The 18,864-nt window shown below is 44.1% G+C and overlaps 1 protein-coding gene across 1 annotated transcript in view; it reads right to left on the minus strand.

Annotated features, from left to right (window-relative positions):
• dhcr7 (7-dehydrocholesterol reductase) overlaps nucleotides 1–18,864 on the minus strand; it is a 40,105-nt gene that overhangs the window by 21,043 nt on the left and 198 nt on the right. Inside the window, exon 2 of the mRNA XM_080189928.1 lies at nucleotides 2,182–2,294. Within this exon, the coding sequence (XP_080046054.1) occupies nucleotides 2,182–2,294 (113 nt within the window). The remainder of the gene's footprint in view (nucleotides 1–2,181; nucleotides 2,295–18,864) is intronic.

Consider the following 18,864-nt stretch of genomic DNA (forward strand, 5'->3'; position numbering starts at 1 on the left):
TTCCAGACAATAGTGCATCATATGAACTAGTCACCATCTGGGATATATTGGCAGTGGAACACACTGAGTCCTATTCATCATCATCACTGTGCTTCCTCACCTGATCCATCTCCCAGTCAGCAACATCTAAAAAAACTCTTGTTTCCAAAGGGGTGGCACAGTGGCACAGACTCACAGCACCAGAGACCTGGGTTTGATTCCAGCCTTGGGTAACTGGCTGTGTGGAATTTACATGTCCTTGAGGTGTGCGTTTTTGCCAGGTGCTCCGATTTCCATCCACAGTACAAAAATGTGCTGGTTAGATTGATTGGCCATACTAAATTGATCCTTAATGTCAGGGATACTGGTAGGGTGAATAGGTGGGGTTACAGGAATAGGGCCTGGGTGGGATTGCTGTTGGTGCAGGCTTGATGGGTTGAACGATCTCCTTCTGCACTGTCGAGATTTTATCATTCAAATCGTGCAATCGCTTTGCTCCTCCCTATCTCTGTAACCTCTGGACTCATGTGCATCCCTTATTTTCATCACTCTATCTTTCTGAAAGTCTCCTTACATAGACAATGTCAAACTTTGAGAATTCTCCCATGAAATTTTATTTATATAAAAGTAAATGGATTTTTTTTTTCATTGGATGTGGATGTCACCGTAAAAGGTTGTATTTATTGCCTATCCCTGGATGACAGCGAATTGAGTGGTGCCTGGCCTTTACAGAGGGCAGTTAAGAGTCAACCACATTGATGTTGGTCTGGAGTCACATATAGCTCAGGCTGGGTAAGGATTTTCTTCCCTAAAGGACATTAGTGAAACAGGTGGATTTCTTTTCACAACAATCAATGATAGTTGTCATGGTCACCATTACAGCAATTAGTTTTGTATTCAAGATTTTTGTATTAATTTAGTTTAAATTCCACATGTTGCCATGGTGGGATTTGAACTTATGCCCTCCTAGAATTTGCCTGGGCCTCTGGATTTCTAGACTAGCAGATGTAATGACTTCAATGAGGCCGATGGAACTGGCCTCTTGGGAAAATGACTCCCTGATTGATTCATCAACGAAAGATGTACCTGATTGAGTCATAATTACTTGCCCAATCAGGGAACCTCACTGTAAATAACTATGAGAGTGCCAGGTCTCCGAACACTCCGGATTCTGACTGTGTACTCGTCAAAGTGGAATTGAGTTTGTAAATAAAGGGAATCTGGTGAAGGGACACCAGCCTCTGAGGGTTATTTCATAGAATCCTACAGTGCAGAAGGAGGCCACTTGGCCATTGAGTCAGCACTGACCACAAACCCACCCAGGTCCTATCCCCATAACTCCAGGCATTTGCCCAGCTTGTCCCCCAGACACTAAGGAACAATTTAGTACGGCCAATGCACCTAACACACATATTTTTGGACTGTGAGAAGGAAACCGGAGCACCTGGAGGAAACCCCACGCAGACACGGGGAGAACATTCAAACCTCATACAGACAGTGACCCAAGCTGGGCATCAAACCTGGGTCCCTGGTACTAACCACTGTGCTGCCGTGCCACCCCTTTCAGCAGCATTGGATCTTATTGATGCAGGGATTTTGGGAATACCAGACTTAAATCCTGGTTGCCTGAACTAATTTGAGTGGACGTACAGGTTTTCCTCAATTACACATTCTCCAAAAATTATTCAGCACAAAATGAAGAGGAAAGGAAATGAATGATTGGAAAAAAATTAGACTTACATGGTGCCTGACTGCATTTCTCAAACCACTCCACTGAGAATGAATTAGTCAGAAATTTAGTTTATTTATTCGTATCACAAGTAGGCTTACATTAACACTGCAATTAAGTTAGTGTGAAAATTCACTAGCCGCCACATTCCGGGGCCTGTTCAGGTGCATTGAAGGAGAATTTAGCACGGCCAATGCACCTGATCAGCACGTCTTTCAGGCTGTGGGGGGAAACCAGAGCACCCGGAAGAAACCCACACAGACACAGGGAGAATGTGCAGCCTCCGCACAGACAGTAACCCAAGCCAGGAATCGAACCGGGTCCCTGAAGCTGTGAGGCAGCAGTGCTACCCATTGTACCAGTAGTGTTTTACATTGGTAAATACGCAGTGGAAGTCCCATACACATTACAGTGATCCCAAGATAGTCTTCACGTGGTGCAATTTTGTGGTATGTTGTATATTCTTTTCTTACCAGGCTCGGCCCCATTGTCCCACTTCTTGTTTCTCAGTCGGGCCAATACCATCTGTCAGATTCCTGCTTTGCCTTTTTGCAGCCCCCCAGGATTGTGTGGTAGTCATGGTGGTCTGTTACAAAAGGACAAACAAGTAAAGCTGGTTTACATGCAAACAGAGACATAGTTATTATTCACAACAGTACTGGCAGTCCTGCAGCACAAACAGGACGTTGTGCCTGCCAATTAGATGGTTATCACCTGACAGGAGACGTCAGTGGATAATAATCTTCAAATCACCAGCTCAGCAAAGAGTTCCCAGCCGAGACCCAAGATTTGGTTCTGTTTGTGCCACAAATCTTAAAAATCAGAACCTCTCAGCATGTCCATCATTACTCTGTCAGCATAAATATTAAAGTTATACTCTCTTCTGGAAAGATTTTCATGCTGCATTCGTACAGCTGCAAGTAGGTAATCCCATGCTCCCTACACAGATTTCTGGAATCATACCAGTGCCAACTGCATGACCTGTTCCACCTAAGGCTAGTTATGATGTAGAGATGCCAGCGTTGGACTGGGGTAAAACAGAAAGAAATCTCACAACAGCAGCTTAAAGTCTAACAGGTTTATTTGTAGAAATGCCCCAAGCTTTTGGAACACACTGTTCCTTCGTCAGGTGGCGTTCTCCCACTCTGTTGGACTTTAATCTGGTATTGTGAGATTTCTTTCTGTTCCACCTAAGGCTATCCAGGGTGTTAATCTGATGGCAGATCTTCATTCCACTGGTTTCTCATTGTACGATGGAGTCAACACAACATCCCATAATCCAATACAAATATCATAGGCTATTTAACTAGTGTTAACCGTGGTTCACGTGCTACCATTCTCTCAGTCAGAAAGTTTGATTCAAGTCTCTTTCCAGGCTTGAGCGCAAAGGTTGAGGCTCCCATTCCAGAGCAGTCATGATGTGGAGATGCCGGCATTGGACTGGGGTAAACACAGTAAGAAGTCTCACAACACCAGGTTAAAGTCCAACAGGTTTATTTGGTAGCAAACACCACTAGCTTTCGGAGCGCTGCTCCTTCGTCAGGTGAGTGGGAGTTCTGATCACAAACAGGGCATATAAAGGCACATACTTTATAAGTGCATGTCTTCTTTTTCTTAGATATGGATCTGGGTGAGAGTGACTGAAGTATTGATCTTTAACTTCTGGAGCCTAGGTTCAAATAACGGCCTGGTGGCACAGTGGTTAGCATTGCAGCCCCACAGCGCCAGGGACCCGGGTTCAATTCCAGCCTTGGATGATAGTCTGTGTGGAGGTTGCACATTCTCCCCATGCGTGCGGGGCTTCCTCCAGGTCCTCCAGTTTCCTCTGACACTCCAAAGACGCGCAGATTAGGTGGATTGGCCATGCTAAACTGCCCCTTAGTGTTCCGAGATGTATAGGTTAAGGTAAAACGTGAGGAGAGGGCCTGGGTAAGGTATTCTGTCGGAGAGTTGGTGCAGACTCGATGGGCTGAATGGCCTACTTCTGCACAGTAGGGATTCCATGTTTCCAACATCCCTAGGTTTACCATGGCATTGTAGAGGATAGATGTTTCTCTCAGGCTGTGACCAACTCTGGGTAGAGGGCATTCAGTTTGTGTTGATGCAAGACCTTGGGAATGTAGGATTCAAATCCTCTTAACCCAAACTAATTTGAGTGGATATGCAGGTTTTCCTTCATTTGTACACTTTATAAAATACCTTCAGCACAAAGAAGTGGAAAATAAATGAACAATTAGAAAATAATTTGCAGAGGCAAATATTGTCAGAGAACTCCCAAGCCTAGATGTGAAGAAGAGACTGAATACTGAGACTAGAATGCTCTGCTGGAGACTGTTTATAGCTCACCACAGAGTTTATTCTTCACTGTAACAACAGACACCCAGTGCTGGCTGACTCTTCCTTATATACCATTCGGTTTAAAGTTTGTTTATTGGTGTCACAAGTAGGCTTACAGTAACACTGCAATAACGTTACTGTGAAAATTCCCTAGTTGCCACACTCCAGCGCCTGGTCGGGTACACTGAGGGAGAACTTAGCAAGGCCAATGCACCTAACCAGCACGTCTTTCGGACTATGGGAAGAAACCGGAACACCCGGAGGAAACCCACACAGACACGGGAGAACGTGCAGACTTGGCACAGACAGTGACCCAAGCTGGGAATCGAACCCTGGTCAGTGGCTCTGTGAGGCAGCAGTGCTAACCACTGTGCCACCATGCTGTGCCTTCTGAATATAATTAACCAACCATTGCCCAACACTGATCCACGATATTACCTGAAACTACTGGGAATTTCCCATCCATCAATAACATACTAACAAATATATAATATAAATCCCCCACACACTACCAGGCCACACTAATCTCAAGATGGTCCTTACGTGGTAAATTCCTGTTGTACGTTGTATGTTCATTTTCTTACCAGGATCTGTCCCGTTTCCCCACTTCTGTTCCTTCTCACTTGGGCCAACACCATTTGTTCACCAGATTCGTAATTAATTTTTCGGCAAATTTTGACAAAGTTAAAAAGTTTGAGAGTGAAGCTCAAAAAAACCCCCTTGCTTACCTAAAAAAGAAAGCAGCTTTTCTGCTTCTTCCAATCTGGAAGGCCTTTCATTGACAGCACCCCACCCCCCCCCCCGCTCAGCTTCAAGAGGTGGGTATGCCGGCGTTGGACTGGCGTAAACACAGTAAAAAGTCTGACAACACCAGGTTTTAGTCCAACCTATTTATTTGATAATATACTCGCAAGCTTTCGGGTTAGCCCCTTCGTCAGGTGAATGGAGAGTTCTGGCCTCAGACAGAGCATATAAAGCACAGACAGTTTAGAGATTACTGATTAGAATGCGAATCCTTACACCTAACCTGCTGTTCAAGACCTGAAGTGGCTGATAATGTGAGTGGAAGGAGCACTGATCACAGTTTAAAGAGATGTGTATTGTCTCCAGACAGTACAGTAAGTGAGGTTTTGCAAACCCAGGCAAGTCACAGGGGTTACAGATAGTGCGACATGAACCCAAGATCCCTGTTGAGACCGTCCTCATGTGTGCGGAACTTGGCTATCAGTCTCTGTTCAGCGACTCTGCGCTGTCGTGTGTCGTGAAGGCCGCCTTGGAGAATGCTTACCCGAAGGTCAGAGGCTGAATGCCCGTGACCACTTCAAGAGCCCATCCACACACTTAACTTGGGAAGCAAGCCCACCCTCTGGGAAGAAATCACAGCCGGTGAACAAGTGAATTGATAATCGTTCTGTGGCTCAACTGCAAACAAAAGATCAGGTTGCTCCCTGAAGAAAGGGTGGGAACCATTACATCACAGCTGAAGTGTGATGCTGTACAATACACACATCATCTGATGTTGCATCAGCAATCAGGTGGCAAAATACTTTGCAATTTAAAAACGAAACACTATTGAAATTCAAAGCATCAGCGCTTCTGTATAGCTGCTTGTACGTTTTAGTTTCTTGTTCCCGCTGTGGTTTATCCCAAACCGTAATTTACTGTCGGAGGGTTCAGTTAACAGCCAAGGCTGGAGTGCAAACAATGTAATCAGTTGTGGGTTTGTCACACTGGCAGCTCCATGTTTAATGCTTTGTGTTTCACAAACTCTTTAGCTTCACTAACCAGGAATGTTTAGAAAATATTAAGTATTTCAAAAGGAAACATCCAGTGAGGAAAAAGAGCTTATTTCACAAAATACTCCGGGAAATCCCAGATTTCTGCTGAGTGTGACAGGCCACCATCATAACCACTAATTTAAATTCACATGGTCCCTTTAGAACAAGAGGCATTCTCCCAGGCACAGTGGTTAGAACTGCTGCCTCACAGCTCCAGAGACCTGGGTTCAATTCCCAGCTTGGGTGACTGTCTTGCATGAATTTGCATGTTCTCCCTGTGTCTGGGGGTGGGTTTCCTCCTGGAGCTCCAGTTTCCTCTCACAGTCCAAAAGATGTGCTGGTCAGGTCATTCTAAATTCTCTCACAGTGTACACGAACAGGCGCCGGAGTGTGATGGCAAGAGGACTTTCACAGTAAATCATTGTAGTGTTAAAGTAAGCCTACTTGTGACACTAATCAAAGCAAAATAAACTTTAAACTCCCAGTAATGACACGGGGTTAACAACTTGCTGCCTCAGAGCAGTGGGGGAGAAGAAAAATTGCAACATGGTTTACAATTAAAATAAGGAAATATTACATATAAAGCGGCTGCTTATAGGATTAATTTTTTTTGTATTCCATACTATCCAAGCTGTCAATCTAAGGTATCATTTGTGCTGCTTCAAATACAGCACTAATAGAGTCCATTTGGCAATGCATGTATCTGATATGTCATGAAACATAAGAACATAAGAAATAGGAGCAGGAGTAGGCCATCTAGCCCTTCGAGCCTGCCCCGCCATTCAATAAGATCATGGCTGATCTGTCGTGGCTCAGTTCCACATTCCTGCCCTCTCCCCATAACCCTTAATCCCCTCTCTTATCAAAAACCCATCAACCCACGTCTTAAAAATATTTAGCGAGGCAGCCTCCACCACTTCAACGGGCAGAGAATTCCAGAGATTCACCACCCTTTGAGTGAAGAAGTTCCTCCTCAACTCCGTTCTAAACCGCCCCCCCTTTATCTTGAGGCTGTGCCCCCTAGTCCTACTGTCCTTTGTACAAAGTCTATCTTACTAGGATGTTACAGCAGCATCTGCACAACAACAACTTTCTACAATAGTTTCTTCAAATAAAAGACCACAAGATGCTTCACAGGAGCTTTATAAACAAAGTGTAATATTTCAAAAGTTGAAAGCAAAATGCTGCAGATGCTGAAACTCTGAAATAACAGAAAATGCAGACAAGACTCAGCAGGTCTGGCAGCATCTGGAGAGACATAACAAAGTAAGAAGTCTGGCAACACCAGGTTTAAGTCCAACCAATTTATTTGATAGTAAACTCACAAGCTTTGGGGGTTTGCCCTTTGTCAGGTGAATGGAGAGTTCTGGCCTCAGACAGAGCATATAACAGCACACACATATGCTCTGTCTGAGGGCAGAACTCTCCATTCACCTGACGAAGGGCAAACCCCCAAAGCTTGTGAGTTTACTATCAAATAAATTGGTTGGACTGAAACCTGGTGTTGCCAGACTTCTTACTGTGTTTACCTCAGTCCAACGCCGGCATCTCCAACTCATGAGATATAACAAACACAGACTAGCCAGCTGAGTCTTTCCAGCACTTTATTTTGACTTTGCACCTCAGGAGTTCTTCATTGGCTGCTAACCACATGGGAAGGCCCTATATAAATGCATATTTGCTCATTTGCAACAGGAATTAAAGTTGCTATTTGGGCAGGAGGTGATGAGGACTTGCAGTTGCTATGTAGATGTTACATAGTTATCTTTTGGCTCAAACACTGACTCGAAAACAACTTGCACTTTCCATCCAACTATATGTCAGCCAGATTATTAATGCAGCCCACTTTCCTTCCCAAAAACAAACAGTGCTATTACCTGCACAAAGCTGTGGAATTTGCTACCACAATAAGTAGTTGAGGCCAAAATAGTGTGATTTCAAGGAGTTAGATATAGATCCAGGGACAAAAGGCATCAAGGGTTACGGGGGGAAGGTGGGATCAGGGTATTGAATTTGATGATCATGCATGATCAAAATGAATGGTCTTGAAGGGCCGAATGGCCTACTCCTATTTTCTGTGTATGTTTCTGTTTATGGTATTCATAGACAGTAGAAGTTTTGCAGACAGTACAGCACCACTCTTCCCAGCACATATAATCAACAGAACAAAAGCACACAGGACCAAAGTCACTCTGCTTTCCACCTGACATACATACGCAGCATTGAAACAGGTGTGTACTTTAACCGGGGTTGTTTCTGGCGAAAGCCAGATTGCAAGTGGGCTGAGTAGAATTGCTTCCCTGTTGCCAAATAGCATAGTAAGAAGTCTCACAACACCAGGTTAAAGTCCAACAGGTTTATTTGGTAACAAAAGCCACTAGCTTTTGGAGCATTTCTCCTTTATCACAGGATAAGGACTGAAGCCATATACGCAACAGGGGATTGTAAGATTCAAGTCCAGTCAGATGTCTCATGTTTACCGACATCAGTGTAGACTTCCATTTCTTTCACAGGATGTGAGCATCGCAGGGGAGACCAGCATTTATTATCCATCCCTAATTACCCTTGAGAATGTGGTGGTGAACAGCCTACTCAGTCTATGTGTTGTAGGAACACCCAATGTGCTGTTAGGAAGGGAATTCCAGGATTTGACCCAGGGACAGTGAAGGAATGGCGATAAATTTACAAAGCAGGATGACTTGGAGGGGAACTTCCGGTGTTCACGTGCATCTGATGCCCTTGTCCTTATAGGTGGTACAGGTTGCTGGTTTGGATGCTTTTTTTCACAGCTTAATGAGGAACACCATAGCTGTCAATCAAACAATTAGTTCCTAGTACAGTTGCCTTGCACCTGTTATGGGCCATTAAGACTACCAACGCCTCTACTTTCTCAGAACAAAGAACAAAGAAAATTATAGCAAGGGAACAAGTCCCTTGGCCCTCCAAGCCTGCACCGACCATGCTGTGTGACTTAACTAAAACCCCCCACCCTTCCGGAGACCATATCCCTCTATTCCCATCCTATTCATGTACTTGTCAAGATGCCCCTTAAAAGTCACTATGATATTTGCTTTCACTATCCCCACCCCACCCCCAGCAATGAGTTCCAGCACCCACTACTCTCTGTGTAAAGAATCTGCCTTGTACATCTCCTTTAACCTATGCCCCTTGCACCTTAAACCTATGCCTCCTAGTGATTGACTCTTCCACCCTGGGAAAAAGCTTCTAACTATCCACTCTGTCCATGCCTCTCATAATCTTGTAGACTTCTATCAGGTTTCCCCTCAACCTCCATCACTCCAGTGAGAACAAACCAAGTTTCTCCAACCTCTCCTCATAGCTAATGCCCTCCATACCAGGCAACATCCTGGTAAATCCTTTCTGTACCCTCTCCAAAGCCTCCACATCCTTCTGATAGTGTGATGACCAGAATTGAACACTATATTCCAAGTGCGGCCTAACTAAGGTTCTATAAAGCTGCAACATGACTTGCCAATTTTTAAACTCAATTTCCTGGCCGATGGAGGCAAGCTTGCCATTCTAAGGACTAAGGAAGATGAAGGAAATTTGGCATGTCATCTACAAATCTCACCAGTTTTTACACATGCACCATAGAAAACATTCTTTCTGGTTGAATCACAGCTTGGTATGGCACCTACTCTGCCCAAGACTGCAAGGAACTACAAAAGGTTTTGAATGTTACCCAATTCATCACGCAAACCAGCCTCCCATCCAATGACTCTGTCTACATTTCCTGCTGCCCTTGGCAAAGCAGCCAGCATAATTAAGGAGCCCATGCACTCTGGACATTCTCTCTTCCACCTTTTTCCATCAGGAAAAAGATGCAAAAGTCTGAGGTCACATCCCAACCGACTCAAGAACAGTTTCTTCCCTGCTGCTGTCAGACTTTTGAATGGACTTATCTCGCATTAAGTTGATTTTTCTTTACACCCTGGCTATGACTGTAACACAATATTCTGTACTATCTCATCTCCTCCTGAATGAACGGTATGTTTGGTCTGTATAGGATGCAATAATGCATGTGATAATAATAAATCAAATCAAAATCCTCCAATATTTTGACTGTGGTGTCTTATACTCGCTGTTCTAACCTATCAGTCTTCTATGTCTTATGATGGGCGAAAGCAATTGCAAATGAAGCAATCAGAAGTGTTGAGAGGAAACATCCCTTGAGCTCTCAAAAGATAACGGCTGGAATTCTCGGGCCATTCATGCCCTTCTGCCGCTGCCAGCAAGATCGGAGAATTTGGTGCTCAGCCAAATCTCCATTCACTGCAGTGGAACTGGAGAATCCCAGCTGTGGGGAAGGTCAGAGAATCCGGCCCCATAAACGTAAAATTCCAGAATACTTTCGCCAACTACTTCCGTGAAATATTCGCCATTAGTTTAGTTTTGCATAAACCCTCGTATTGCACGAAGTGTGTGACTGTTTAGTATTTCCTCAAAAAGTTCAGCCCTTTTAAAAAATTATGTTGGATTTTACAGCATTATTCGTAACTTGTGTCTTTACAACCCATTAGCATTGTATAATGTCCCAAGGCGTTTTAGAAGAACGTTATTGAACAAAATATGACACTGAGACACAAGGGATGATATTAAACGGGATGGCTAACTATTTGTCCAAGGAGTCGGTTTCAGGGTAAAAGCAAAATATTGTAGAACTGGAATCTGAAACAAAAACAGAAAATGCTGGAGAGAGAATAGAACCAACATTTCAAATCTGCATGATCCAGAAATGTTGGCTCTGTTCTTTATTGACAGATGCTATGATGTGGAGATACCGGCGTTGGACTGGGGTGGACTCAGTAAGAAGTCTCACAACACCAGGTTTATTTGGTGTCACAAACTTTCGGAGTGCTGCTCCTTCATCTCTTGTTCACCTGATGAAGGAGCAGTGCTCCGAAAGCTTGCGATACCAAATAAACCTGTTGGACTTTAACCTGCTGCTGTGAGACTTCTTACTGTGTCCATAGATGCTGTCAGACCTGCTGATATTTTCCAGCGTTTTCTGTTTTTGTTGTTGAAATAGGTTTTAGGAAGTGTCTTTAAAAAAGTGCCTTAACTGTTCAGGCTGGGAGCCTCTTTCGTGCATCCACTTTTAGAGAAAAATAATTCTTCCAAGCTCTTTTCATGAACTTCGCCGTCTATGAATTGACACTGGCATGAGCACATGATAGCAGTTCAGCAACTACAATCAAAGTTAAACAACTGATATACGATCACGAAGTCACATAAAAAACGTACATTTTCTCTCATGAAAGCAAACATGTTTCTTTTTTTTTTCAAACATGTTTCTTTGACTATTTCATAACTAGGAGTCCCAAGTTAGGGGTTCTTTTTTGTCATTCTTCAAACAACATTGCCAGAAGCCTCGACATCCTTGTGATTATAAGATGCACAATTGCCCTCATAATATTCCAAATTCTCACCAATAACAGAACGTAGCTTGCTTCAAGCTCGGATTTCGCATTAGTAATGATGATACTTCAGGTGCCAGGGTACTTCAGGTGCCAGGCTTCAGGTGCTTCAGGAAGGACAGGGAGGGTGGCAGAAGGGGTGGTGGCGTGGCACTGTTGATCAGGGATAGTGTCATGGCTACAGAGAAAGAGGATGTCGTGGAGGGATTGTCTACAGAATCTCTGTGGGTGGAAGTTAGGAACAGCAAAGGGTCAAAAACTTTGCTGGGTGTAATCTATAGGCCGCCCAATAGTGACAGGGAAGTTGAAGTGCAAATAGGGAAACAGATTCTGGAGAGATGTTTTAATAACAGAGTTGTCGTGATGGGAGACTTCAATTTCCAAAACATCGACTGGAATATCCCTAGGGTAAGGGGTATAGATGGGGAGGAGTTTGTTAGGTGTGTTCAGGAGGGTTTCCTGACGCAGTATGTGGACAAGCCTACGAGGGGAGAGGCTGTACTTGACCTGGTACTGGCGAATGAACCAGGGCAGGTGATGGATCTTTCGGTAGGAGAGCATCTTGGATATGGTGACCATAATTTTATCTACTTCACAATTGCGTTGGAACGAGATAGGATCAGGCAGGCTAGGAAGGTGTTTGTCTGGGGTAAGGGGAGATACGAAGAAGTCAGGAAGTTACTCGGACAAATAAACTGGAAGGAGGCGTTCTTAGGGAAAAGTACCGAAGGAAGGTGGCAGATATTCAAGGAATGTGTGTCTGGAGCTCTGAATGACAACGTTCCGATGAGACGAGGGGGTTTTGGTGGGTCGAGGGAACCGTGGTGCACAAAGGATGTGTTGAACCTAGTCAGGAAGAAAAGGAAGGTGTACAAGAGGTTCAGGGAATTAGGAGATGTTAAAGATCTTGAGGAGTATAAGGACTGTAGGAGGGAACTTAAAAGGGAAATTAGGAGAGCCAGAAGGGGTCATGAGAAGACCTTGGCGAGTAAGATTAAGGAGAATCCCAAGGCCTTCTATAAATATGTGAAAGGTAAAAGGATAAGAAGAGAAGGGATAGGACCGATAAAAGGTGAGGGGGGAAAGGTTTGTGTGGAACCAGAAGAAATGGCGGAGGTGCTTAACGAGTACTTCGCCTCAGTATTCACGGTGGAAGCCGATCTGGGAGATTTTGTTATGGATTTGCAGCAGATGGAAAGGATTGAGTACGTGAATATTAAGGAGGAGGATGTGTTGGAACTTTTGAATTCTATCAAGGTAGATAAGTCGCCGGGACCAGATGGGATGTACCCCAGGATACTGTGGGAGGCGAGGGAAGAGATTGCAGAGCCCCTGGCGATGATCTTTGCGTCGTCAATGGAGACGGGAGAGGTTCCAGAGGATTGGAGGATTGCGGATGTAGTTCCTATTTTTAAGAAAGGGAACAGAGATAGCCCGGGAAATTACCGACCGGTAAGTCTGACCTCAGTGGTTGGTAAGCTGATGGAGAGGCTTCTGAGGGACAAGATTTACGAACATTTGGAGAGGTTTGACATGATCAGGAATAGTCAGCATGGATTTGTCAAGGGCAGGTCGTGCCTTACAAGCCTAGTTGAGTTCTTCGATAATGTGACTGAACACATTGACGAAGGAAGTGCCGTGGACGTAGTGTACATGGACTTCAGCAAGGCGTTTGATAAGGTCCCCCATGCAAGACTTCTTGAGAAGGTGAGAGGGCATGGGATCCAAGGGCCTTTGGCCTTGTGGATCCAGAACTGGCTTGCCTGCAGAAGGCAGAGAGTGGTTGTGGATGGGGCTTTTTCTGAATGGAGGTCAGTCACCAGCGGAGTGCCTCAAGGATCTGTTCTGGGACCCTTGTTGTTTGTCATTTTCATAAATGACCTGGATGAGGAAGTGGAGGGATGGGTAAGTAAGTTCGCTGATGACACGAAGGTCGGTGGTGTTGTGGATGATCTGGAAGGATGGCAAAAGTTGCAACAGGACATAGATAGGATGCAGGACTGGGCGGAGAAGTGGCAGATGGACTTCAACGCGGATAAATGTGTTGTCGTCCATTTTGGCAGAACCAACGGGATGAACGAGTACACTATTAAGGGCAGAAGTCTGAGTAGTGTTGAGGAGCAGAAGGATCTTGGGGTCCGGGTCCACAGGACTCTTAAATCGGCCTCGCAGGTGGAGGAGGTGGTCAAGAAGGCGTATGGTGTACTGGCCTTCATTAATCGAGGGATTGAGTTTAGGAGTCGGGAGGTAATGCTGGAACTTTATAAGACCCTTGTCAGGCCTCATTTGGAGTATTGTGCGCAGTTCTGGTCGCCTCACTATAGGAAAGATGTAGAAGCTATTGAAAGGGTGCAGAGGAGATTTACAAGGATGTTGCCTGGACTGGGAGGCATGCCTTATGAAGTTAGGTTGAGGGAGCTGGGACTCTTTTCCCTGGAGAGACGAAGGTTGAGAGGCGACCTGATAGAAGTTTACAAAATGTTGAGAGGAATAGATAGGGTGGACTCTCAGAGGCTATTTCCCCGGTTTGAAATGGTCGCTACGAGAGGACACAGATTTAAGGTGCGGGGAGGGAGGTTCAGAAGTGATGTTAGGGGTAAGTTTTTCACTCAGAGGGTGGTGAGTGAATGGAATCGGCTGCCATCAGTGGTGGTGGAGGCGAACTCGCTGGGGTCTTTTAAAAGACTTCTGGATGAGTATATGGGGTTTAATGAGATTGAGGGTTATAGATAGGTCTGTAGGTTGGTAGGTGATGTGGTCGGCGCAACTTGTGGGCCGAAGGGCCTGTTTGTGCTGTAGTGTTCTATGTTCTATGTTCTATGTTCTATGTTCTATGATGAAACAGTCAGCATTCACCATTATTACCCCTCTGAAGCTGACAACAAATGGACTCTGCACATTTACAGTTAAATGCAGAAATCCAGATGTTGCAGTTCCATGTTTCCTCAGAGGATGTACTCCTTGATGTACCCAAAGTGTGAAATTTTCCTGTCCCGCCCACCATGGGAATTGTAGTGGGCAGGACAGGACAATGCAAAGGTCCATTGACCTCGGATGGGATTTTCCGGTCTAGGAGCGAGCAAGGCTGGAAAATCCTGCCCTGAGACTACAATCAATTGGAAATCACTGGACTGCAGCATAATCAAGAACTCCACTCACCCTGGACATTCTCTCTTTCACTTGGAAAAGGATACAAAAGTCTGAACAACTTCTTTCCTGCTGCCATCAGACTTTTGAATGGTCCTATCACATATCTCTCTCCTCACCCTATTGATAAATACAACATTATGTTCTGCACCCTCTCCTTTCCTTCTCCTCTATGTATGGGATTTTACCGCCTTGCTTGTGCAAATTCCCGCCCATGGGTCAACGGACATTTCCACTGCCGGACCCTCACCCACCCTGATTCAGTGGCAGGCGAAGTGTTAGAGTTCTGGCCTATGACCGGTATGCTTTGTCTGTATAGCTTGCAAGTATTAATACTTTTCAGTGCATCCCAATACAGGTGACAGTAATGAATCGATTCAATTCATACTCTCACTGTAAAACCCCCGAGAAAGTTATACATTGTTGAATGACATGTAACTGAGTTTTTAACTCTGTACTAAGTTATTAATTACTGCTGAACATCCTCACAGATCGAGGAAGAGTAATTTTACATTTGTTGGATGCATTAGGAACAATGTATAACTTTCGGTTTAATTTGTTTTCACATTTGTGTGTTGAGAACGGGAGAAGAATATCATTTTAGTTTCATTTAGATTTCTCCGTGATCTTGTCTGGAGGACTTCCAGACAAAAAGGGGCAGGTTTTCTAGCACTTTTTGTGTACATACATTTTTAATGATATTTTACAACACTTGAAGTGAAAACAGAGGTTAAAGAGGGGTTAGAAGTTGAGTGGTTTGGGTAAAAAGAAGATAGGAAAATCTGTGTTGTTGCCTAGCAACAGGGGCCCAGTGACTGACTGAGACGCAGAATATATGCTAGAGAGTGAAAACAGGAGTCCCTAGCTCACTGATAAAAAAATACTGCAAGTCTGCAGTTGGGGCATGAGTTTGTGGAACTTATGTGTTTACTCAGCGGTAATAGTGAGTTTAAGAGCGCAGTTTTGGGTATCTCAGGGAGAGATACTGGCTGGGGGAAATGCATCTAAGTGGATGCTCAGAAATCCGCCATAAAAAACCCATTTGCAATTTGTGTTAAAGATTCATCAAATTCCTGTGAATTTGTTCAGTAACTTTCCTCCATGGTTTCTAAAAAACAAACTTAGGTCTATCAAGCCAGGTTTCACTCTGAGATCTGTCTTGTTCAGCCTTAACATCAGCTGGGATTGCAAATGTCAATTTTATGATACAAAAATTCACATATTTTTATTTAAATTCATTATATTTTATATTCTACCTTAATACCATGTACATTTCCCATGACCTATTTCATCCACTGTAAATTAACAAATTATAAGTGAAATGGTTCAGTGATTTCTACTTTCTGATGTACTGTCTGGAACTTAAGAATTAGGAGCAGAAGTAGGCAAATTCAGCCCTTCCAGTCTGCTCTGCCATTCAGTCAGATCATGGTTGATCTCTTCCTGGTCCCCAAATCCATCTCCTCACCTGTCTCCCATATCCCCTTAATCCCTATTTTTAAAATTAGAAATATAGCATTCCTCTGTGGGAATACTTCAATGGGTTTGGTTGCTTATGCTGTTTGATAATATCATTAATGTTGGTCACCTGGACAGCCCATTGACTTGATGGCTGATTCCAACTGGCATCAAAAAAGGGAATGTCCACACAACAGATGATCTTTAGGGAGCGCTTTCTTCAAGATCAGAAGCAAGCACCACTGCCTCACTGCTTACAACAAAACTTGGACCATAATTAAATCTCTTTAGGATCTATCCTTGAGTTTGACTATCTTTGTTGATAGTAGCTTCAGATTCACTCTAAACTTCTAGTGGATTCATATTGACAGTAAACTTCTGAACAGGTGCTGGAGTGTGTCACCAATCATAACTAAATCCCATTCCATCGTTTTAAACTGATATCCCTTCAATATGTACACATTTCACAACACCTCTTCCAATGAGACTGATTCACAACCGACTGAATTTGTCCAGGGCCTCCTGAAGGACTTCAGAATCTGCCCTATTCATTCAATATCTTTTCTCATAGCTTGGTACCATCAGAAAATTTCATGATGTTGTAAGAAGTACATTCCATGGTAGTATGAACATCAAAGGTTTCAGTACAGACACTTGCATTGTAGCTCACTAATTCCAGATAGAACATTAAAAATCATCTCTTGGCTTGGCTTGCCAAATGGGTTTTCAATTCAACTGGCAAACTTGTCATTAATTTCAAGATCACAAGCTTTCTTTAGGAACCTGTGTTTCTTGATCAAACATTTGCTTTGGAAATCATAACATATAATTATTAGTCAATGCTTGGCCACTAGATTATCACCTCAAAGGAATGCCACTAGACTCTCCATGAATTTGAACACAATTGGCAATACTGCTTCTGAACTATTTTGGGTGTGTATTTTTTTGGGTGTGTTTAAATTCTAATTTTATTAATACACTACAGCTGAAATGAGTCCATTTTTAAAAATTAATTTGTGAATTAAGAGCTCCACATCATTTGAGAACAAGATTGAGCATGTCTCCAGATGAAGACACAAATTAGAAGAAGGAGTAGGCCATGTGACTCCCTGAACCTGTTCCACCACAATTTGCCACCAAGGTCTCAACTCCATTTGCTTGTCTACCACATACATCCTTCGACTCCCTCGCCAATCAAGAATCTATCAGGGTGGTAGAGTGGTTAGCACTGCTGCCCCACCAGGGACCTGGATTAGATTCCCAGCTTGGGTCACTGTCTGTGTGGGGTCTGCACGTTCTCCCCGTGTTTGGGTGGGTTTCCTCCAGTTTTCTCCCACAGTCTGAAAGACATGCTGGTTAGGTGCGTTGGACATGTTACATTCCCCCTCAGTGTACCTGGACAGGCACCGGAGTGTGATGAATAGGGGATTTTCACAGTAACTTCATTGCAGTGTTAATGTGACACGAGTTTAAAAAAAAAACTGTGAACTACTCAGCCTTAAAAATATTCAATTGCCCTGTCTACATTGATCTGTGTGGAAGAAAGGCACACAGGCTATGCACTGTCCCCTCCAGTGGGATCTTATGGCCTTGCTTGGGCGAGATGGAATCATAGAATCCCTACAATGCAGAAAGAGGCCACCTGACCCATCGAGTCTGCACTGACCACAATCCCACCCAGGACCTACTCCCATATCCCTACACACTTACCCGCTAATCCCTCTAAACTAGGCATCTCAGGATACTAAGGGGTAATTTTAGCATGGCCAGTCAACTTAACCCGCACATCCTCTGACTGTGGGAGGAAACCAGAGCACCAAATTCTGCCCGAGGCCAACAGGCAGGCGAGGTGGTAGGGTTTTGATCCTCATCTCCATCTTAAATGAGGGACCCCTTAATTTTTAAAACCATGTCTCCCAGTTCTGGTTTTTCCCACAAGGGAAACGTCCGCTCACTATCCCTGAATGGAGTGCAATGCCAGCCTGGTGTCAAACGTTCCACAGAAAAACAGATCCTCTGAGCATGCAGGGTTTTTTTTTATTTGAAACTGTTCTGTTTAAACCCCTGACCTTTGGCTGGCTGGACACAATTGCTGGGGGTTGCAGTTCTGTGCATTTATTCGAGTTTTCAAAGGCAGAGCTCTCTCCCAAGGAGCACAATAGAACTTCCAGTCAGGCAGCACGCATGTGTTACAGCAGAACTTCTGCTTTGAGGTTAAACTATACAGCATTGGTGCAGTTTCTGTCAATCCTGGGGGGGACGGGGGGTGGGGAGAGCAAGTTCCAGGCTTCCTGGTGTGCAAGGACTGAGGATGACTGCAAACATTTAAATCAGGGACCTCAAGATTAGTGTGGAATCAAAACAGGATTACAGTTCCGGTACAAATGCAGTCTTGCATAAACATGCAAAGTGCCTAAGTCAAATGCCCTGTTCCCATCTGTTGATTGTTGCATAGAGCAAACACATCCCTCCAGGGCCTTGCAATATATGTTCTTTCTCTTAGCCTGATTCGAAGTAATTCACTGGGATCTATTGTGCTGTTATCTTGCAGTCCACACTATTCTGCTGGTTTGACTAAGCTGTTGACATCCGCTGCTCATCACAATTCTTCCTTTTCAGAAAGAGAAAGAGAGAGAGAACAGAATCCGGTGTACATTTGAAGTTAACTCTGATGATATTCCTTTCTGTCACTATGCTGAGATCTTAACATTTGGATTAAGAGATCTTTAAGCTGGACATTGGGCAGAGGAGGAAGGGGCTTCCTCCAAACCCCTCCAGATGGTGATCGGGAACCTTTAAATTTTAATCTTTAATATTTAAAGAATCTGTAACAGTCCCAGCCTCAGTTGAGTGAGCAGGGGGAGGAGTGGAGTATCTGTCAGTGCAGTCCCAGTATGGATGGAGCTGGGGAGATGGGATGTCTGCGAAACCCCACCTCCGAGGGGGTTTTAAACGAATTCCGAACATCACCGGCATTTAACACACAGCTGCCGGGGTG

The sequence above is a fragment of the Carcharhinus amblyrhynchos genome, chromosome 6 (genome assembly GCF_965287045.1).
Source record: "Carcharhinus amblyrhynchos chromosome 6, sCarAmb.v2.hapA, whole genome shotgun sequence".
NCBI classification, from domain to species: Eukaryota; Metazoa; Chordata; class Chondrichthyes; order Carcharhiniformes; family Carcharhinidae; genus Carcharhinus; species Carcharhinus amblyrhynchos.